Below are 22,433 nucleotides of genomic sequence, written 5' to 3' on the forward strand. Positions count from 1 at the left end.
CCAGGCCCGAGGAGGCAACCAAGCCAGCGCAGAGATGGGATGGCCCCGACACGAGTAAAAGAAAAACATTCATGTTTGGAGTCGGGATGATACAGCAATCTGGGATTTGTGGCGAGAATCTAGCTGGAGCCCGTTTGCTGCTCGTCCCGTTGCCGTGGCAATACGCCTTTGATTTGGATCCTGGCTGTGGTTTCACTGGGATTTGCGAATTTGGAGAGAACTGGATGCAGGAACGAGATACAAGAAATTATTAAGTGTTTGACTTTCGGGGTTCGAGAGAGAGAGAAAGAACTGACATGTCAAGTAGTGGATCCCTCTCTCCCTCCACTTGCTTTATCCCTCTCTTTCTCTTTCTCTCTGTTCACACACACATTCTCTTTTCTAATCAACAAACACAGGCTTTCCCAAGGGGGGGGGGGGGGGGTGGGCTTGATTTACTGTGCAGTGGAGTTATGGTAAGGGAACTGTTCCCAACACAAGGTGGCTAACGGGGGAGGCTTTGCCAGCCACCGTGCTGCTGCTGGTGTTGATGTTGATGAGTCCTTTTCAGGGAAAAGCTTTGACGTGCGCGGCCCTGATATGCACTGTTGCCTGTGTGGAGATCAAAACACTGGACGTGGGTCATAAACCCCCCGAGAGGCCCGAATCCTCCAGAAGCACGGAGTGAGAGAAAGGAAGAGCATCTGTCAGCAGCGCGGCCCTGCCGACCGTGCTTTGGTCGACTGTGAGGTCCCGGTGACCTGGCCCCACCGATGTGCTGGGCCTCAGTGCTGGCTCCGGCCTTGACCAGCTCAGGGAACACGATACTTAAATCATTCATAATTAGCTCCTTCCCTTTGCTTAATAACACATGAAGATAAATGGGTTCCAAGAACTTTCCAAATGGAAAAGAGTTGGCTTGGAATTAAAGGCTAGGAAGTTGCCTAGAAGTCTTGTATTGTAGTGGTTCGCTCGTTCTCCACTGTTCCTCAACACGTGGACAACAATTCAGCACCTTTAGATTTCCTGTTATTAAAGTTTTCAAGAAGCTTAGTCATGAAAATAAAAGTTTATTTCTTTTTACACTGTCTTCACAGGACATAATAAATTATACACACAGATAAACGGCCCTCGTGGAACCTCACAAAGCTACAGTGTGATTTTTAATATGTGATCTCATGTACAACGTTAAAACCAAACGTCTATGCATTCGCTTGCGAGTGTCCGTGTGTCTCGTCTCTGCAGAAAGTCTCTTCCCTGGGTCCTAAGACGAGCCGAGCTTGTCCAGGGCGCCGTGCAGGGTCTTCAGGTCTTCTCTCATCTGGCTCAGAGCCTTTTGGATCTTGCCGGGCTGATCCAGAACGTCCACGCTGCAGGTGAACGGGTCGTAGCGAACTGCAAAGGGACGCTTGATGGTTGTAGAGTATCTCCTGTGCAAAGGAATTCATGCATTTAGATTAGTATTGGAAAGATGGAAAGATATAAGTGGGTTGTCGGTTTCAGAATCTCCTAGAGGTGTTCAGCTGGGTTTCAGTAGAGATTTTAAAAACCATAATATATGTTTCATATCATGTTTATACCACTTTGACCTGAATTTAACCAACTGATGTTTTCTCTTGTGTATTTGTGTCTTTATTTATTCGCAGGATTACATGAAAACTAGGGAACAAACTTCTACCAAACTTGGTGGAGGGAACCTAACTTTGCCACAGGTCAAATTCAGTTTATGTACAGACCTTTACCTGATAATTAGATTAATAAGGGGTTCGGTTTGCTCTCGTGCTTTCATTTCATTTTACATTTCAGATTTAGACGTTGCAAAATTTATCCCCAAATTGAATTTACAGTGTTCTGAACATTTAAGTACAACAGATTTTATTATAGTTAAAGGAACAGCTTTGTTGTATGTTTTTTTAAATCATGTTACTGTATTAAAACCCTTGCTGAGTGAACCCAGCTCAGATGTTGGTTCCCTGACAGTTCTCGACATGAAGTAATGAGAAAATACCTCAACTTGATCTTTGCATCTTCAAAGTTCTCAGACACGAAGTAAACCGGCTGGTAGGTCTGGTCCTGGTACGGCTGCAGCGCCGTCTCCTCCGGGTTGAACGGCTTGTACTCTGGCTCGTTAGACAGAGCGTACTGAGAGGAGCAGGTCAAACTGATCGTGAGCCAGGCCAATAACACAGGGGGGGGACACGCCGCAGTAAAACGTGAGTGTGAACACTTACGACAAGCTCTCCGTAGGAAGACAGCAGTCCAGCCCCGTAAGCTTTCACTGTTCCATTCTGCTTGCACAGGCCAAATTCCACTGTGAACCAGTACAGCTATAATGGAATCAAGTGAAATACAGAGCAGGTAACGTGAGTCTGTCTGGAAGGAGTTACAGTGAGTCGGCTGATTGGTAAATCCACTGAGCACGTTTTTATTTATAGTAGCTTTATTTTTACATCATGAAGAGACAATGAGATGAAGGGTTTCAGCACAGGATCTGTTTTTTTAACCAAGATTTTTACAAGATTTCAGTGTTTTACATGTTTGCATAGACTTTAAATGAAAAAGGCACAGATGTAAACCTTTGAGCTGGACTATAATAATAATATTTATATAATAAAATGGGCTGAACAAAACAATAGGTTGGAAAAATGGATCTGAATCAGTCAATCAAACTTTATCCATGTAGCAAAGGATGTTAAAAATGAATTAAACATTTGTTTTATTAGGATTTAGAGACTAATACATACCAAAGTAATCAATAATATAAATGACAATAATAAAAGAAAGTTAAGATAATAATAGATGTATAATAAATACTGACATTTCAGTCAAATAAAATGGAAAAAGATACATAATAATATAGACATTTAATTAAAAGATCCATCAAATTAAAGAACACCACATAAAAGTCAGACTAAATTGGTGGGTTTTTAATTTTATGTTTAAAAAATGTTCAGATCCTCTGTGAGGCGTAATATTGACTCCAGCCACAAGATGGCGCTGAATAACCATTAATAAACTGAGTGGTTTCCTTTTAGATGTTAAAAGACTTCCCTTCAACTTCTGATCGATCAATTAATCAATCAAATTTGTTTTGCCCATAATCACAGATCATTATTCATCTCTGAGGGCTTAACAAGGTGCAACATCCTTTGCCCTCAACCATCATTAAGAGTAAGGGAAAACTACCAAAACACATTTGATATAACATTAAATACAATCTCCTGTGACATTTTATCCCAAAGTATTGATTTTACAAACATAAAGCCTTCTGAATATTTATAAAACTCCACTGAATTGACTTTTAAATGGACTTTACGTGTAAATTAAATTAAAGCACGACCTACCGTTGACAGTTTCTCTATGTCCTCGTCTGAAGCTCCAAGCGAGGCCAGTCCAATCTCCTGAAAATTATTAAAATGCATTAGAGTTGAATGTAATTTCTGATCATGAGAAATTAAAGATGTTGATGAGCACGGTTCAGTCACCTGAGAAAACTGAGCAAACTCTTTATCCAGCAGCATGGGGATGTGTCCCAGTAGTTCATGGCAGCAGTCTCTGCAGGAGCAGGGGGGGGGGGGCAGAGGTGTTCAGGGAAACAGCAGCTGTACGTGCACGTGAATAAATGAAAGTTGTGACACACTCACGGCTCAGGGGAGTGCATGGGGGCCGAGCAGTGTCGGATGTACTGAGTGCACTGAAACACCCTGAAGGCCAGACTGGCGAGGAAGTCTCGGGCGGACAGCAGGCCGGCGACCGGACGCAGCTGGAAACCCGTCTTCTCTGGAAGCAGCAGAGAAGAACGTAGATGTTCAGAGGAGACGGAGCCAAGAGATGCACAGAAAATAAATGGTGATATCCTGCGTGTGACCTTTTCTTAAAATCACCCTTCAACCCTGATGCTGTTCTTTGCTCGTTTACGCTCTAAAAACTCATTGAAATATCACTTTTCTTATGCAAACAAGTAATTAAATAACAAATACACAATCCTGGTGATGTTTTCACTTGTGTGTTTCATCTAAATTGTACAAATTGTGGTTTTCTTTTGAGTTTTTATGACAACTGAAGCTACAACAGGTTCTCTATCATGTTTGGAAGGGGGAGGGTGAGGTGAGGGGCATTCAGCTGCAACATGCGACTTCACCACTAGATGTCGCTAAACTCTACACACAGAACCTAAATAAACAACACTCCTCAATCATCTATCGCTTGTGTTTTGTATTAATCTTTTGCACAGCTTAACCTTCTATTAAACGTAATTTCCCAGTCACTGCTGCCTTTCAGGATGCCAGACACACATCTTCATTTTTGCTTCTGCACATTATCTCATAATTCTACCTTTTAAGACCTGATAGAAAAGCAGGGACACTCATTTGTTGTGCTCTTTTCAATCTGTGTTATCTTTTGCAGGCTGACATCACTTTTGATTGTAACGTTTCATCCTCTGTCACCTTTCAGGAAGGCGGACACCTCTCTGAGCTGAGGGATGCGTTGCTCCCCGTAGCCGCACTCCTGCTCCAGCTGCTGCAGCCCGTCCAGGAACTGACGACAGGCCAGAGTCGGGTAGATGCTCCTCAGCTGCTGGTAAATCTCCCTCCTTCAGATTAAACACAGTCGTACAACATCACCACAACATCGTACTTTTAAACAAACTCCCCAACGGAGCCTTCATTGTGCTGGGGGCCGATAAATGTACCGAATATAAGAATGTTCAATGTTGTTATCAAACCTTTTTGACAAAGAAATGTAAAAGAGGCTCGAGATTTTACAGTTTAACCATAAACTTAAAATGAAAACACAAATACAACCAAATATATTGAACCTGAATCAAGATATAAAATATAAACGTGCATCTTTCCTGCATTGTTACTTCTGTAAAGTAAGTTTTCATGTTGTCAAACAAAAAAGGCCGAGACCGATATGTCTGTGAAAGGCTGAGAAATGATAAATCGATCGGGCTCTTCCCCCCCACAATGCATCTGTGACGCTGACTCTCACCATGTGGACACTTCCTCTGCTGTGTACTCCACAGGGGGCAGCGGGTCGCCCCTGCAACAGAGAAAACTCATTTATGACACAATATTCACGTCCACACTCGGGAAAACAGATGAGCGTGATTCTGAAAATCCAAACTCACTGTTTGAATCTGAACGCGAGCTCGGAGATGAAGGCTCGTCTCTTCCTGTATTCTGCGTCACTGAATCCCTGTGAAACAAAGATGGAGGTGACCATAAGAGAGTGAATTCATCTGATGAGTGATTCTGTGACATTCTGCAGCAGATGTGGAAAACACTCACTGGATGATCCTGATCCATGTCCGGGTCAAATTTGGTGATTAGCAAGTTGCATCTGTCCAGGTCTTTAATCAGTCGAGGGAACCAGGGAACTGAGACGATGACGGGAGAAAGAATATAATGAGTGGTTTCTTTAATGAACTTGTTTGCATGTGATTATCATAAGGAAACATTAGAAGGGAGAATTTGATGAATGAATGATGCCACTAACAGATGGGAACAGAGGGAAGATATCATTAAAAAGTATAATAATATGATCCTGCACCTTTTTCCTCTGGAATGAAGCGAACGTCGTCAGCCGCTCTCTTCAGGGAGTTGAGGAAAACGTCCAGGTCGGAGCTGTGAACTTCACATTTCATGAAGAACTCCAGGTCCGTCGTGCTGTTCTTCGACTTCCTGCCTGGTCGACTCTCGATGTGCAGAAGTTTTGCTTCAAACGTCTGCGAGAGAAAAAACAGAATAACAAAAAAACCAAACCTCTTTTTGTTCCTAGCCCTAACCCTAATTATGGATTAGACCAAATCCATCAAAACCTACATTCATAATAAGAGTGGAGCCTTAAATTGAGCAACAAGATGAATAAAAAAATATCAGGTGATGCATTTAAAGGACATTTTGTGCCATTTTGTTGTTGACAAATCTTTAAATCAAATCTAATAAGATCATATTCATGTAAAGATTTAGAACGTAAAGTAGCCTGAATAAGCAATAATTTAATATACAGATTAAACCACCAACAGTTTAGAATTAGACTCAACTCGACTATACAACATCAAAATGCAGCTGACATGATAATAATGGTCCAGTAATATGGAACATGTGAAGATACAATATCTACAATCATCAATCAATCAGCATCAATAAGTGATAATAATATCAATAATACATAAATATAACACTGTACTACTGTATAATCATTCATATAAACACTCACAGGGGCCATTTTCCCTCATTATTAGTACTTATGTACTTGAGTACAATTACAAAAGCAGAACTTTTATTTGTAATAGATTACTTGTTTAGTGCAGTAACCTTTCAGTACAGTAAATAAACTAAAAAGTAATTAAGTAAGTACATTTTATTTATAAAGCACCTTTCAAAACCAAAGTTACAAGGTGCTGTACTAAACAAACAAAGATAAAAGCAGGAAATAACACAAAACACAAAGAATAGAAGAATAAAAACTACAATCGAACCAACATCTTAAATCTTGATATGTGGGACGTGCAGGTGATGGACGAGCTTCTCCATCTCTGCATGTTTCTTGGCTCACCTCGAATATTTTGCCAGTTTTGAAGAATCCTGCGTTCTTGTCGTTGCTGAGAGCGAAGAGCACGTTGACCGTCACCCTGCCGTCCTTCTCCTCGAACACGGAGCCGTCCCCGGACCTGGAGGGCCCGGTGGGCCCCCCGGTGGGCCCGGGGGGCCCCGGGGGGCCCGAGGAGCCGCTGCTGCGCTCCCGCCGAGCATCCTCGATCAGACTGTGCCTCCTCCCGCTGAACGGAGCCGCCTGCACCCCGCCCTCCGTCTTCATGTGTGCGGTGTGCGGAGCTTCCAGAGTGAGGGCTGCTGCAGGTTCCTCCAGGTTTTAATACCCGGAGGTCCGAGGGACTCGTGGAGACGAGCTGCGCAGGAGCAGCGTGCGCGTTGGGCTCTTTTTGGCTCCTGATGTGCGTCATGATATCAGAGCTTCACATCTATTTATAGGTCAAAAACACTTGAACAGGGTTACACAAAAAAATGCACGAGGGACATTTTATGAATCACAACAGATTCACTCAAAAAGGTGACGTAAGATAAATCTGATTTCTGAAAGCAAAAAGGACCTTTTGGCTGATTTGATTGGTTTTGGCTGATTTCAGTATTTTGATGTACTCATCTATTAGTTAAATGTTAAAAACCAAATTGTGAAATGATGGAAGAAGAATTCAAACCATTTAAAAGTAAAAAATGTCTTTTAGATAAATAGATAAATGTTGGCTCATGCATTCTAATTTTCAACCTTTTCCAGATGTTACTTTAAACTGCAATATAGAAAACGATATAAGAGGAGAAAGAAGGTTGAATGGAGGATTAAAATTTAAATAATTTACTTGAGTTAGAGTTAACAAAAATTAGCAAGAAAATACACTTTTGAAATTAAAAGTTCTCCTGATGCAGAATCATTGCTGATATTGTTTGTTATCGATCATTGTTATTGGTGCAACATGCAAACAGCAATTTAATATTGTAGTCAAGTTAAAGCAAAAGTACTTTATTTATAGTTTGTGGAAGTATAAAGTTGCATGACATAGAAATATACAAATAAAAATACCTTGAAATTGTACTTGAGCAAATAAACTTCCACTGTAACTTTGTACAGGAATATTAACGGATGTATGAAAGACACAAGCTCTGAAAAGTCCAAGAGGAGTAAAGTTTATTTTGTTCAGTAAAACATTTCATGCAGATACAAAACATTTAATCCAGCAAAGCAAAATTAAAGCTTTAGCGACAAAAATGATCTCTCAGTATGTTTTAGCTTTAAAATGGGAAAAAAAAAAGATCATTGCAGTTGTCGTTTTGCATTAAACAAAAATTATATGTTTACATGGTTTTAGATTCAAGTCAATAAGATGTTGATGGACGAATGTATACGTTTATACTGTGATACTTTTTATATTGACACGTTCCTTATTGTCCTGCATATGTTACACTTAATTCACTTAACTGAAATACACATAGAATATTTGCTACTAATTGGATAATATATCTATATATATATTTATATCATTATTATTTGATTGCATATTTGTTATAATGTGAAGAAAACGAATCTGCGTAACAGTTTAGTTCCGCAGTCTAATAAAAGAACGATGAAGAAGGAAATAAGGAAAGTGATCGTCAGGTAGATTCAGCTCAGATCTCTTTCCCCCTTTATGCCAGTTTCCTCAGGGCTTCACACAGTTTCCCCATTTCACCTAAAAGAAAGAGCAAAAACAGAATTAATTCAACCTTAATTTGAAAAATGTCGAAGATGATTGTATAACGTGAATAATAAACAATTTAATCAGTGGTTCCCAACTGCTCCAGGGGTCAGAGGGTTAATCTGAGAGATGTTTCCCCTGTTAAAGAGTTTTCAGTCGTTTTTTCTCACTCTAGTCGAGAGTTAAGTGCAAATTGAACTTTACAAATGAAACTCAGATTGATTGATTGATGAAAAAGGGAATCGTCCACCCTGAGCACAAACGTGATGTGAGTGTGATACTTACTGCCGATGCTGTCAGCCAGGTTCCTGAGCTGCTTGGTGTTATCGAGCACCTCGATGCTCTGGGTGTACGGGTTGTATCGCACGGTGAAAGGCCTGGGGATGGTGCCGGCAAATTTCCTGTGGGCCACAAAGAAATAAACGTTCAAAATGACAACCTAAGGTTATGGGGCATGTTCACCGAGTAAAGTAAATTCTTACCTGACTTTGTCTTTGGCATCTTCGAAGCTCTCAGCCACAAAGTAGACCGGCTGGTACTCTGTGATGGGATACTTCTGGACGCTGGTCTTGTCCGGGTCAAAGGGCAGCAGTGTGGGTTTGTCTGTCAAGGAGTACTACAAGAGAAACAGTGTGAAAATATTAAAAGAAAATATTTAATGCTCTATGGATTTCAGTGAACAGGAAGTGCGGCATGATTCAGCGCTCTGCGTTTCTCTGGCTGTGACTCGGCCGAGTGCACATCCTCTGCAGAGAGCGCCTCATGTGACTTGTGACCTCGATAGCGAGATGTTCATCCTCCCTCCGCCCCCTGTTACCTAGCGAACCACTTTACCTGCAACCCCCGCTGGGCCCGGTGGTCCGATTCCCCCAGACTCCAACCTGAGTAGGAGTGGACCCACTAACCCACTTCCTGCCCCAGCCGAGGTTGTGCAACAAGGTGAACATGTTATAACGACTCATGAGGAGGGGGGGGGGGGGGGGGGGGGGGGGGGCTCCTCTTACCTGCAGCTCGCCGAACGATGAAAGCAATCCAGCTCCGAAAGCTTTAATCTCCGCGCCCTGCTTGCACAGGCCGAACTCCACGGTGAACCAGTACACCTGAGGACACACAACCATCAGCGTTGAATTAGGATCCGCACAGAAACAAGGTTGATGAGCAGGCTCCTCGTACCCTGAGATCTTTAAAGGGTCAGTTCACCTAAATAAAATACACATATTTACTACCTTGCCACGCATCGCGTTTGTTCATATTTAAATGTATATACTTTTACTTTTCCAGAAGAAATGCGAGAGAGAGAGAGAGAGGTTTCACTTCAAGGCCCTGCACTCATGAGGTGTAATTAGACAGGTGTTTTAGATATATGTTATAGTTTCTCCTGTACTCACGGTGGCAAGTTTCTCAATGTACTCGTCCGGGGCCCCAAGGGAGGCGAGTCCAATTTCCTATACACAACAGAATCAATGCACATGTTACAGAGATGTTCAGGATAAGGAAACACTTTATTAATCCCTGGTGTTGCAGCAGCACAAAATTAAACACAACATGGAAACAGATGTGTAAATGTGCAAAAATTATTCTTATACTAACTTTGGTGCCATTCTTACAAAAGGATAGAATCAGTCTTGAATCACTGAAGTATTGATTTACATGTGCTCTGGTTGGACAGTTCATTACCTGTGAGAACTGAGCGAAACCCGGGTCGGCGAACAGAGGAACGTGTCCCAGCAGCTCGTGGCAGATGTCCCTGCGTCAGAAACACAAGTTACTCTCTGACTTCACACAAGTTTACACTGTTTGTTCTTCCTCTTCTGTCAGAGGGTGGAGCTGAGACCCCCCGGAAACACTCACGGCTCAGGTGTGTACGTGGGCTTGGAGCTGTGGCGGATGTACTGCGTGGAATGGAAGACGCGGAAGGCCAGTCCGGCCAGGAAGTCCCGGGACGAGAGCAGGCCGGCCACCGGGCGAAGCCGGAAACCCGTGCACGCTGCAGGAGAGCGGCACGCACGTGGATGGAGGGGAGGAGAGGGTGAGTGTTGAATAACAGAGGGAGGGAGGGAGGAAGTGCGGCGTGTGAGTAGCTTCCGGCCTCCCACGTTCACACAGACACGTTTAAACACTGACATTAATAGCTGTATATAATAATTCCTTACCTTTCTACTCTATCAATCATTAAAATAAAAAAACTGATCACCCATTCTACCATTTAAACAGAATAACGTCTGAATATAAGGAGAAAAAAGCAACATTATTTAAAGTTGCATTCAACGGATGCAGGGAATATGATAGGAAAATGATTTAGACATTAAAAATAACCATAACACAAAGAAATTTTACCAAAAGGAGTGAACAGAATAAAATAAAAACTCCAGAACTGACGTAAGTGATAAAACACACATGTGGGATCAGTGAGCTTACACTGCAGGAAGCGGGAGACGTCCTCCAGCTGCGGGATGTTGTCTTGGGTGTAGCCGCAGTACTTCTCCAGCAGGGGGAAGACCCGGTTGTGCTCGCGGCAGGCGTGAGTCGGGTACAGAGTCTTCAGCTCCTTGAACACCGTCCCCCATGTGACCTTCTCCTCCTCCGTGTACTCCACTCTGGGGATGATTTGGCCACTGGGACAAAGACGAGAGGTTTTTGTATCGTGGTTTGTATCTCGATGGTTTGGTGTCGGTGGCTAACATGGGCTGTACGACTAGTGTCTATGTTTTATACTTATGTCTTGAGATAAAGGGTATTTCCATGCATATAACTGCATAGGGGAGTATTTGTATTAGTATTAAAGCATCATAGTGTTGCCAAAAACGTATTGATAGTGTACATTTCTAAATTCAGAGTATAATTCCATCCCGGGACGTCACAAGTCTCCATTGAGAGAACCAGGGTAGCTAAATTAATGCGATTTGCAGATTTCTGAACTTGGCGACCCCTAGTGGTGAAAAAAAAGAACAGTGGCCCCCAATTTTTACAATTTTCTTTTCTACAAATATGCAAACCTTCACATTCATTCAAAATATGGTGCAATCATAGAAAATACATTACTTATTTTTTAGAAAGCTTTGAAAGATGTCGCTTTTCAAAGTTTGTACATATTTTACAGAATATATCTCTGTTATTAATCGGAATTTATCCATATTTGTTTGTTTTCCTGGCAAAGAATCAGAGGAAATTAGCCAGAACTGAAATATTTCCCCCAAAAAAAACCTCCAACACATTTTTCAATATTTGGAGAACAAATGCGATAGTGGTCGAGATTAAGAATAAGAGTAGTTACTGTCTGTAGTTGTAGGCAATGTCGGCAAACTCCTTCCTGCGGGTTCTGTAGACTGGATCTGTGAAGCCCTGAGCACACACACACACACACACACACACACACACACACACACACACACACACACACACACACACACACACACACACACACACAAAGGACAGCCATGTTAGATCTCATGAACGCACGCTGCCCTCTCTCAGATAAATCAAAGAGTGGAAATCCTCTGCTCAGCCTGGACCCGGAGGCCGCTGACGGCATCGTGCACTCCGCCTCTGATAGAAGCAGCAACATGCATATTCAAATGAGGCCTTTGTAGAGCGTTGTTCACCTTATGATGAATACATCTCGCTTTAATGACGGTTGCGAAAGGGAGCAATTATCTATAATTATAGGGGCTCAATTAAAGCAATGACATCAATTTGTGCGGGGAGATAGTTTCCATTAGAATGGACGGCAGAGTGGGGCCTGTCATCTCCAGAGCGTCGTCTTTCATAAGAGAGGTGGGCGTGAGAGGACACACACACACACACACACACACACACACACACACACACACACACACACACACACACACACACACACACACACACACACACAGGATGTGGCACACGGACAGATGAGTCAGTCCTCACCGGGTGATCAGAGTCCAGCTCCGAGCCGTAACTGAGGATCTGGTTGGCAAAGCGGTCCAGGTCCTGGATGTCATTAGGGAACCACGGCACTGCAGGATAATAACGGTTATTAGATCATCTGTAATTCGTGTTTACATTCAACATGTAGTGACTCAGGTCAGATCGATGAAACGTTCGGTCCACACACACGGCCCAGAGGAAGGAAATGTGAGAAATACTGGAAGGTTTTAACATTGGAGACATTTGTGCTTTTGTTGCTTTTATCTCTGGGACAGTTTATGACGTATTGTTAGGTTTTAATTTATAACAATTTGACATGCCAGGAAAAACACATAATAAATTAAAACAGTTCAAGAACACAAGGAAATAAATATTGTTGAATAATCAAGAGGAAGAAATGCCTCCCGCAGAGGCCACAGGTTCGATCCCCACCCAGCCATAGCTGCGTGTGTTCCTCGCTCTCTCACATCCGTCGAGTCAATAAAGACAAAATGCCCGAAAACATTAAATTGACAACTGATTATTTAATCATCAAAATAATAGATTCTTCTGTCGATCAGCTAATCAATTAACTCACTGGTGTCATTTGACATGTTACAGACTAATTGATTAACTGGCCATTAAAACAAATTGTTCATGTACTGAATCACATAAAGTCCAGTGCAAATTGATGTAGAAAGTGTTTTCCCTGTGCGATGGTATTTTGACACTCAACAGAAGACGACACGAGGGGGCATCTGCTCGTCTATATGGATTTATGACCCTCAAAAAAAACACTGGGGCCCAAACATTAATCTACATTTACGCAGTGTGGTCCACCCCGAGGCCCCGGGAACACAATGGGCCCCTAGCAGGCTCCTCCATAAACAGCCTGTCTGCGAAGCCGGCCATAAATATCCTGTCGTCCACTTGACCCTCCACCAGTAGCCCTCAGTGTCTGCGTGGTGTCAAAAGAGCATCATGGTGGCCCTGTCCGTCTCCGCCCGCCGTGACCTTGGCATGTTCTCCTTCCCCGTGTTATTCTGGGGCTGAGACACAGAGCTCCTCTGTTCACGTCGGGCCTGTTGGTCCTCAGCGGCTAAACTAATGTCATTCTGGAAACGACTAATATAAAGGGTCGAGACGTGGGCGGCGGGGGCGGCGGGGTCATCGGCCTCATCGGCGACACTGGATGTTCATTACTGCGTCTGGCTGAGGATCATAAATCACCACCCAGACTGAAATATCTCAGAGGAGACGTTTTCTGCTTGATAATCTTAATTAGTGTTATTAGAAGGTTGACGTGCTCTGATGTTGAGAAAACAAATCACTGTCCTCAGACTGTCCATCGCTGCTGCTCCTCTAATCAGCCTCTGTCTCAAACACTTGGTTTTAACTCCTGTTTCCTGATAAAGCCCATGAAGATAAACCAGAGGGTAGTGACCTGATAGCTGTTAAGGTCAAGGCGTATATGACATGGGGGCAAACCCCTTGAGCAACAGGTTCCCAGTTTGAATCCCTGCAGGACAAACCATTTAATGAACATTTATTTGATATGTCTTATGTGACGTGTGGCAAACTGTACGATCACATTCAGCATCATTTATTCTATCATCTATAATCCCAACAAGCAACATGAGATAAATATCCTCCTCTACTGAAAACCACAGACGATCAGTTTTTATTAGGCTGGAATCACACACTCTCGCCTCACCTGTGTCCTTTTGTTTGTTGCGTGTCAGCTCGTGCACGCAGCCGCTGATCTGCGTGCGCAGGCCGTCGATGACCTCGTCCAGGGCCTGGGAGCAGCTGGAGTCCACGCTGATGAAGAACTCGTAGTGGTCTTTGTCCGTCCCCGACGGACGGGACTCGATGTGCGTCAGGTTGATGCCATTCTCCTGCAGAAACAGAGGGAACGATGGAGACTGTGGTGAGAAGTGAGGGGATGTTTGTTTTGCACAAACAGTTAAAAATTCAAACATCCGCTCTTGCAGGCTGCGGCACTACCTCTGTCTCACCACTAGTGCGTGCTGTGAGGTTGCTGGACGGATGGGTTATTATCTGTCAGACAAGTTGGAGTCTGCTCCGACCTCGACTCCGAGCTGCCTTGACCTCTGAGCCAGACACACAGGACTTTCACAGTAAAGGCATGCGGGACATATTGTAGTGGTTACGTGCAGAATGGTGAAATAAATCACTCTCATTCTGCAGCACGGACACAGGAACATTGGGAAAGTTTCCACACTTTTTTGGGGGGAAATTATTCAGAAGTTTGTCTTTAAAAATGCAAAGAGGCCCTGTCCCGCGTTGGAACGTGTGATTTTCACGATGTAATCAGCGTAAAAATGTGTTTTTGTTTATGTGGTGTTTGGGGAGGGAGAGGGAGTCGGTTGTTCTCTGTCTACCATAGGCTCAGTGGAGGGGAGGACCCACCCCCATCATCTCCCATCTGGATCCCATTCAACATAACACAGCCTGTTTTTCCTTGAGGGTGAATGTCATGCTGCATCTTTACGAGTGATCCTAACATGGCCAGAGACAGAGTCCGAGTGCAGGCGGGCATTTCCAAAGAAAAGCTGACTCGGGTTCTGTGATGCAAAATTATCAGCTGATTTCTCAAAAACATGTTTTCTAATTGACTCTTGTAGTTATTCTCTATAAACTCAACATTATGATGCGATAAACAAGTTTAAGGGGATTAAATATTCTGCGTATGGATCAAATCTAGTCGAGATACAAATAAATTTTATAAGTAAGATTGATTTGAGGATTTAAACTTGTACTTTTATTGTCATTGTACAGTGTAAAGCAAAAATTTCTCTCAAATGTAATAATCTATTCAAAACAGACACATATACAGATCCTATATATATGAAAAATGGACAAGTGATAACATATGTACTCATAGTAAAGCTGGTAAAACAGATGCAGATGGTGCATAAAAGCAGCTGCGTCTCAATATGTTGAAGATAATCCCTTAAATGTTGTACATTTTGCTTTAGGATTACGACATGTTTAACTTTAGGTGGTTTTCAACATTCAAACCTTGTCACACGCAGAATTAAGTTAATAAGTCAATAAGTTATCAGTGCAATGAATTTCTATTTCCCTACGTCTCTGCCTGGTGCTGTCAGTAAATATCAAAGTATAAAAAAAGGAATACAAAGATATCAAGAAGTGGTTTGGAGCTCAAAATGTGTCCCCAAGCGCAATAAGCTCTTTGATTCAAACTTTTTTTTTGTGTGTGCTACGAGTGGCCTGGTCCAGCTTAACATAGCAGGCTTTAAATCCTAAACCCGTCAGGATGTAAGGGTCGTGTTGTCAGATGTCCGTGCCCCCCCGAGCCGTCCCGCCGCCGCAGTGCCGATGACGCTAACCCTGCTGTTGCCGGGGCCGAGGTGCGAGGTCAAGGTCGGCCCTCGGCTCTGACTCGTCACATGAAAGCCACGCTGCCCCTGTCACATGCTCCCTTCGCTCTCATGCGGATAAAGAGTGTGATGGGGGGGGGGGTTTTGTGTGCACGACTTTTCCTAAATGTAAACAAAAAAGGATAAGACGTTCACAAGATGACAACGAACACGGGATAGAAGGTTTGCTCGGCTGAACGTTAGCACATGTCGATGCGTGCTGACGGTTCCGGGGGGTCATCTGACCCACTTTACTGAATATCTGGAAACGTAGAGGAGAGCAGGGGGTGGAGCAGGGGGAGGATTGGAGAAGTGGCAGCTCATAGGTTCAAAGAGATCCTGATGTTTACAAGTGCGTCTGCAGAGCGGCGTTTGGCACATTCTTTTTATTGATCACGCTCGGCCCGCCCACATCTCCACCCCCACAAACTCACAGAGCTGTGGAGAAGAATTTCTCCACTAACAAGAAACATTTGGTAATTCAGGATGATTTACATGTTTTGGGATTTTTATCCTTCAGTATTATTTGGTAGAAATACACACTTTGTTTTGTTTACAGGGGCAGCGTGGCTTTTTTGCCGGAGGAGCAAACACAAATCTGGATGGGTCCTCGATGTGGAAGTGTGTACGCTCACGTAGTCACGTACGCAGGCAGTTTGGATCGATGGAAGAGAATAAAACATTGATACGCTGACCTTCTCGTGTTTACATGAGCTCAGATCCCAAAGCTAAAAAAAATCTGCTTTCACAAATAAAGGGAACCAAAGTGCGAACAGAAAAATGCCAACGTTGAGTCAAAGCACCAAGTTATGTTGTGTATCTTTTACATATTATATTGGATTAGTATCAGTAATGTATAATATTAAACAGCATTTGATGGGAGATTTCCCAAGTTTGAAGAAAATAACCCTGATGATGTAATTGTGATGTCACAAAAAACAAGTCCTGTGTATGTGTCATATTAATGATGAGTTGCATGATGGGAAATATAGCACGAGGCTCATTATGGGCTCAACGTATTTTGGTCGATGCTGCTTGAATCTTCATCGTCTTACGTTACAATGACAAGAATGGAAAACGAATATCGCGGGTCAAAGCATGCGATTAATGATTATTTTCATTATTGATTAGTTGACCGAGTATTTTCTCAATACATCGATGGATCGTTTTGTCTAATTGTCAGAATTGATTTCCTCTCAGTCAAGAAGATCTTTGTCGATTTCGGTTTTAAAAAGACAAAGTATTTATTTTTCTGTCCTCCAACTGATTGACTAATCGTTGTAGCTGTTTACTCGGTCACCGTCCACCTCTGAGAACTTGATCCATTCACTGCCAGTAACTGACATTAGGAGGAGGAGGAGGAGGAAGAGGAAGAGGAGGAGGAGGAGGAGGAGGAGGAGGATGAGGTGAGTCAGTTGATCAAAGAGCACAAAGCTGATACACAAATGTGAGATAAGCTGCGTTTGTTTGGTTTCCTTCTTTAAAGGGTCAGAAATGCCATGAAAACAACTCTAACCGATAATCGTGCACGTAACCTAGTGTCTCTGCCAAACGCAACGAGCTGGACGTCGTAGCAACGCTGCACAATATTAACATCCAGAGATTATAACATAAATACCCCCCCAGTAATGATAAGTAGCTGTAGCCTTTGATTTCGTTGCCTAACTCTCTTCAAGTGCTGGATCATTCATCACGTTAGTTCCTTTTTACGCTCTTTCAGTCTTGAAATGTGTCTTTTGTAATTTTCTTCTGACTCAAACTTATTTCATAATCGTTATGTAAAAATGTTTGAGGTTGCACATGGAGACAATTTTAGCCGCTTGGGGGGAAATCATATTTTTAGTTCATCTAAACCCCATGTGGATTAAACCGCCCCAGCTCTATATTAACATTCCTGCCTAGTTTCAGTTTTTTAAGTGTATCCTGCGCATGATCACTGCTCACGAGAGTCATGTGAATGTGACTTCAGGTTTGTGAGACTTGAGTTTTACCTCAAAGAGCCGCAGAGCCCTGGCCAGAGCTCCCACCTCCTCTTTCAGGGAGAAGATGCAGGAGATCACCTCCGACTTCTTGTTGGTCTCCTCCTCCAGGTACATGGAGCCTCGTCTCCTCTGTCCAGAAAGACGAGATAAAAACACGCGGTCAAAACGTGCACTGTTATTATAGAGGTCAGCAAAACAGAGGGAGGGAGACTTTCATTATTCTTCATGATTTACTTTAAAGGTCCAGTGTGTAAGATTCAGGTGAATCGAAGTATTGGCAGAAATTTAATATAAAATAATCCACATGATGTTTTCACTGCTGTGTTTCATCTAAATTGTACGAATTTGTGTTTCCTTAACCTCAGAACAAGTTCTTTATATTTAAATACTTTATATTTACATCAGGAGCGAGTCCTCTCCAAGGAGGCAGCCATGTTTTTTACAGTAGCCCAAACTGGACAAACTAAACACCTTTTGAGTTTTTATGACATTTTCTAAACAAGCCCATTCCAATTTTCTCATCTGCACTTTGTAAATCCCATGTTTTCTAATCACAACTTTGCTGTTTGATTGGGGTTTGGAACCCGTTACGTGTTCGAGTACAGCTGCGAGAGGAAGAGCGTGAAATCGAGCTGAGAGCCGAGACATTCTGCGGTTCAGCCGTCTGATCGTAAAAAGCTCAAAGCCTTCGCACCTTTCACCTCTCAACGCAGACCCCTGCAGGACCACATGCTCCACACACACACATTCACACACAAACACATTATTTCTGCAGGTACGGTCACGGAGGAACAGAACATCTTACAGATGACGACATTCCTGCACAGTCAAGGCAGCGATTCATTATATTTAACGTGTCGTGGTCTGATTGTTTAGTCCGAAAAATCCATTCACTGAAACATAAAATGCTTATTTGAGTTCAAAGCCCTGAAGCAGCGGAGGAATCTCTCCATCTTCAAACCCAGAGGTTTAAACTATTTATATTCAGTTACTTAATGTTTCGTTAAAATGAAAAGAAATACATGAAAAGTGCTCTTCTCAAGTTCCCAAAGCAAAAGTGGTGTCTTCCTATCGGTTGTTTTTCCAAATTAATCGTGCAAATTCCTTTTTTTAGTTTGATTTCTGACCACATTAAACAAAAAGGCAAGAAATCATCATTATTAGAAGCAGATTTTCGATTAATCAACAACATATTTCATCGCTTAACTTTTTTACACGCTAGCACAATGGTCCTATCTAATCCCAGCCTGTTCAAATACCTGCAAACAGGGAGCAAGGTGTGTTATGACATCACATTTTTGCACATTTTCTCATTGAAAACAGTTTTTTTTGTTTGCCTTTGTTTTCACCGAGGCAGCTTTACATTCCCCTGCTTTGTCTGCTGCTGGAATATTCCAGCTATAACCTGCTCTGTTATTGTAGCTGCATCCAAAACACACTGGATCTATTCAACGTTTTGCACATAAATTTACTTTTTACCCTTAGAAAGAACTTTTTCCTGCCACATTTTTAACCACAGCAGAAAACAAGGTGCTGGATTTGTCGGTGAAAATCAAATGTCAGCTGCAGCCTGATACAATCAAACTATTAATGGCATAAATATATATTAGATAGGATAGAGCATGTCCAGTGTGAGGAATCAGATTTACCCCTGAGCCTTGGTTGGCAGCCTCTGCCTCAGGACCAGAGTTCCCGTTGACTCTCTTGTAAGCAGCGTCCATCTTCTCTCCTCAGGGGAATGGACCTGTGTGTGTCTGTGTGTGTGTCTGTGTGTGTGTGTGTGTGTGTGTGTGTGATGATGATGCTCAGAGAGTGTGTGAAGGGAGAAGAAGTTTCTCTGCTGCAGCTCTGTGCGTTTTTAACGTGCAGCAGCCATGTGACACCACACCCCCTCCTGCGCGTGGCGCTGTCACGGGATGTTTTGCAACTGGATCACAATGTGGCACATCTGGTTTCGGTTGTGCGCCGCTGGATCGATGATATGCGCACTTTTCTGTGTTTAACTTTTTGACGTTTTGTTGTGTTTCAGTCGTCGTCACTTGCACCACCGTCATCCTGCTGCTGCTGCAGCCTGCTGGTGTCTGTGCAGCCTGACAGATCCGAGTCAGAACTCAGGTACGATTCACACCGAGAAATGCACCTTCACTCCCTGAATCGTTAGTTTGCACGAGTTTAATAAACTCTGAAGGTATTTTCATAATCCTCAAAGACTTCAGTACTGTCAGTGGTGGAGGAAAACGCAGATAATTACACTTTAAAGGGACCAATTAATGCACAAGTTCTAAATAAAGTTCTGGAATCTTCCAAAGAAACTATGAAAAGTTTCCTCCAATCAGATTGTGCCTGTTTCATAGTAAAGATAAACAAATATTGGAAAAACAAGCAACTGGACCTATCGGGTGAATTCAGGTAATCTGGGACATATTCCAATATCTGTTCTCCACATTAGATCAGCACGTTCTACCTTTCTGATGTTTTCTATCCACACCGGCAGAAACAATGGAGACATCATACTCAGAGGAGACATGACACATGGTTTTACTTTTCTTTGTGTCAATCATCTGGGAAACTTTATGCTTGTTAAGCTCAATAATACACATTTTTAAAAAGCATTATGCAAAAAGGGACAGAAATCTGACTAAGAAAATGTATATTAATGATAGAAGTGTCATTAATTCATATTGACATATACAAGTACCCCATCTTACAAAATAAATAAATAAAAAAACATTCAATTAAAGGTGTTTCCCACATTTAAAAAAAATCTATTAAAATTCAATCAACAGCAAAAAACAATAACAATGCTAACTTTTACATTATAGTCTTGTTGACTAGATTTTGTTGGAAGATGAAATAAACAGACTGAAGCTGAGGTGTCCCGGCACGGAGGCGCAGTGGGTTTCCTCCAAGCAAGAGGGTTCTGGGTTCGAACCTGCAAGCCGGCCTCCTCCCACAGTCCACAGACTTTAAGCTCAAAGGGATAGTTCACCCAAAAATGAAAATTTCACTCATCATACCTGCCTCCATGCTGCTCCTGTGGTGTCATCAAAGTGTCCGTGAGCCCCGACGTTCAAATTCAACTCGATACGGCTTCTTTTACACCAAGTTTTAGCCTAAATGTCTCTGATGTCTTCCTCTGGAGCTCCAAGTGGATCACAGCGGAATTCGAATGACGAAAGACGGAAGATAAGGCCGAGTTTGATTGTAAAAAAAGTTATGCATTCGCGCGTGTGTGTGTGTGTGTGCACGTGCTGAAGATAATAGCAGCATCAGTGAAAACATGAGTCAGCAGAAAGCAGCGTGGTCATGACCTGAAGGGAATATTTCAGTTACGCACAAATTGTGCACAGTGCTTTTTCAGGGCAGAGTTTGATGTAGATGTATTAGATGTATTACGTTCTTTAATGACCGTTTGTAGGAAAGAAGTTCAGTTCGCCCGAGTTGCAGTTTCTACGTTGAAATGCGAAGACAGAGCAGCATCATGGCGGCAGATAGAACAATAGAGAATATGATTAAAAGTTATATTTGAACATTTTAAAATAAGCAGAGAAATTTTGCAGATTCTTCAGTAGTTACTCAAAACTATCTTTGTTTAACAGAGGAGTGAAACTTACTGACAAAACCAAAATTGGAAGCAATCACACAGTAGAGAATTTAATTGATTCATATTAATTACATTAATCACAACTGTTGAAATTAGATTTTATCTTCAGTGACATGATGATTTAAAAGTAGTTTCAACTTTCTTTACCCTTTTAGGAATATGATCCTTACTGATAAATACTTTCTTTACACTCTTGTTTTTGATTTGCATGTTATACACGTAACTTTAACTCACGACCTCGACGCTCCAACACGCCGACTGATCTCACGACCAGACGAAGACGAGCTGCAGCCGCCACATGATGAGTGATGATGACGGTGACACGCTGTCACTCATCTTCGCCCTCACGTGAACACAGCAGCAGCTGCTACACACTGAAATTTAACCAACAGCTTATGTCCTGTGCACAGAGAGGGAAGGTGCAGAGGTGAGGGGATCCGCAGGTGCCACACGAGGGCAGTGTAGGTTTGATAATGTTGAGAGAGCAGCGTCGGTCCACTGCAGATCCAGTTGTTTTTAATCCAGATTAACGAAAGGAAAGTAAACCCTCATGGGAACTGAATCCTCTTCTGTTTACAGTTTTTATATCATAACTCGTTGGAGATGAGAGTTCAGTCTGATGCCTTTAGAGAACCTGCCACTTCTGATCCTTATGCCTGTTCCTCTGGACCAAGTTGCCAAAATATGAATGAATCCTCCTTAATGACATGAATCATAAGTTTTGTAATCGCCGGCCAGCCCTAATTGAAACGCACATAAACACACTATAGGGACTCATTCACAGTGGGCCTCTGTCTGCGGTCTGTCTTTTTTTCATATAAACCCATCTGGGACGTGATGCCACATACAACTCCTCAGTGTCCTCCTCACATTGTGCAGCGGTTTGGAGAGTTCCCCCCACTGCGTCATCCACTGTCATTAACGGTGATGGAGACAATCGCTCATTTATCAGCAGAAGTGCTGCAGTGTGCGGCCACAATGGTTTTCTCCACAGGGCCTCGGCCTCATTCACACACTGAGGCTCCATTCTCGCACTAATGATCGGCCCAGATGCGAAAAAACTCTGTTACTGTCCGATTGGACTCAGACAGTAGAAATGAGCTCTTTTACACGCTGCAGCTGTCCCGCTCGACACAAGTCTTCTTCTGCCTTTGTCGGGGTTATGCAACTTTTTCCATAATTGTTGTGAAAAAGTGCAGTTGGACGAGGAAGCCCGACAGCGGTGCTGTGCCAGGGGGGGTGGGCAGGGGCTGCTTAGAGATGATAATCGCTTGTAGAGTTGTGAGGTTCCTAATTGTGCTTTCATGAGACGTTGTTGA

At 42.7% G+C, this 22,433-nt stretch overlaps 2 protein-coding genes and 1 long non-coding RNA gene across 4 annotated transcripts; 1 reads left to right on the forward strand and 2 right to left on the reverse strand.

Annotated features, from left to right (window-relative positions):
- Positions 1-1,020: 1,020 nt before the first annotated feature.
- Positions 1,021-6,897, reverse strand: th2 (tyrosine hydroxylase 2). 2 transcript variants are annotated; one of them, XM_034577969.1, is made up of 13 exons: positions 6,544-6,897; positions 5,536-5,710; positions 5,274-5,362; positions 5,114-5,181; positions 4,975-5,025; positions 4,428-4,573; positions 3,624-3,759; positions 3,465-3,534; positions 3,324-3,380; positions 2,211-2,306; positions 1,988-2,121; positions 1,244-1,409; positions 1,021-1,205 (listed from the first exon to the last, which is right to left on the reverse strand). In XM_034577969.1, exons 1-12 carry the CDS (start codon positions 6,802-6,804, stop codon positions 1,244-1,246), a joined length of 1,449 nt encoding a protein of 482 aa, XP_034433860.1. In that variant the 5' UTR covers positions 6,805-6,897; the 3' UTR covers positions 1,021-1,205. The 2 variants fall into 2 exon arrangements, with proteins under 2 accessions (XP_034433860.1, XP_034433859.1); XM_034577968.1 differs by having other exon boundaries at positions 1,021-1,409; positions 6,544-6,896.
- Positions 6,898-7,667: 770 nt separating this feature from the next.
- Positions 7,668-19,389, reverse strand: pah (phenylalanine hydroxylase). The gene is made up of 14 exons (XM_034577972.1): positions 19,308-19,389; positions 19,160-19,274; positions 17,520-17,639; positions 13,836-14,019; positions 12,143-12,231; positions 11,511-11,578; positions 10,655-10,851; positions 10,088-10,223; positions 9,914-9,983; positions 9,625-9,681; positions 9,241-9,336; positions 8,719-8,852; positions 8,522-8,637; positions 7,668-8,230 (listed from the first exon to the last, which is right to left on the reverse strand). The coding sequence occupies exons 2-14, from the start codon at positions 19,229-19,231 to the stop codon at positions 8,187-8,189; spliced, it is 1,383 nt and encodes a 460-aa protein (XP_034433863.1). The 5' UTR covers positions 19,232-19,274; positions 19,308-19,389; the 3' UTR covers positions 7,668-8,186.
- LOC117757165 lies at positions 16,513-17,510 on the forward strand. Its single transcript, XR_004613045.1, has 3 exons — positions 16,513-16,823; positions 16,865-17,153; positions 17,372-17,510. It is a non-coding gene; the product is annotated as an uncharacterized LOC117757165 (long non-coding RNA).
- Positions 19,390-22,433: the final 3,044 nt, after the last annotated feature.

The sequence above is a fragment of the Hippoglossus hippoglossus genome, chromosome 23 (genome assembly GCF_009819705.1).
Source record: "Hippoglossus hippoglossus isolate fHipHip1 chromosome 23, fHipHip1.pri, whole genome shotgun sequence".
Taxonomy (NCBI): domain Eukaryota; kingdom Metazoa; phylum Chordata; class Actinopteri; order Pleuronectiformes; family Pleuronectidae; genus Hippoglossus; species Hippoglossus hippoglossus.

Coding starts and splice junctions, on each gene's coding strand:
- th2 (XM_034577969.1), bottom strand. CDS start 6,804: ATGAAGACGGAGGGCGGGGTGCAGGCGGCTCCGTTCAGCGGGAGGAGG. Junction 5,363..5,535: donor CTTCATTCCAGAGGAAAAAG/GTGCAGGATCAT, acceptor TCATCGTCTCAG/TTCCCTGGTTCCCTCGACTG. Junction 2,122..2,210: donor CTTCCTACGGAGAGCTTGTC/GTAAGTGTTCAC, acceptor TGCTCCTCTCAG/TACGCTCTGTCTAACGAGCC.
- pah (XM_034577972.1), bottom strand. CDS start 19,231: ATGGACGCTGCTTACAAGAGAGTCAACGGGAACTCTGGTCCTGAGGCA. Junction 12,232..13,835: donor CAACAAACAAAAGGACACAG/GTGAGGCGAGAG, acceptor ATTATCCTGCAG/TGCCGTGGTTCCCTAATGAC. Junction 9,337..9,624: donor ACATTGAGAAACTTGCCACC/GTGAGTACAGGA, acceptor GTGTGTCCTCAG/GTGTACTGGTTCACCGTGGA.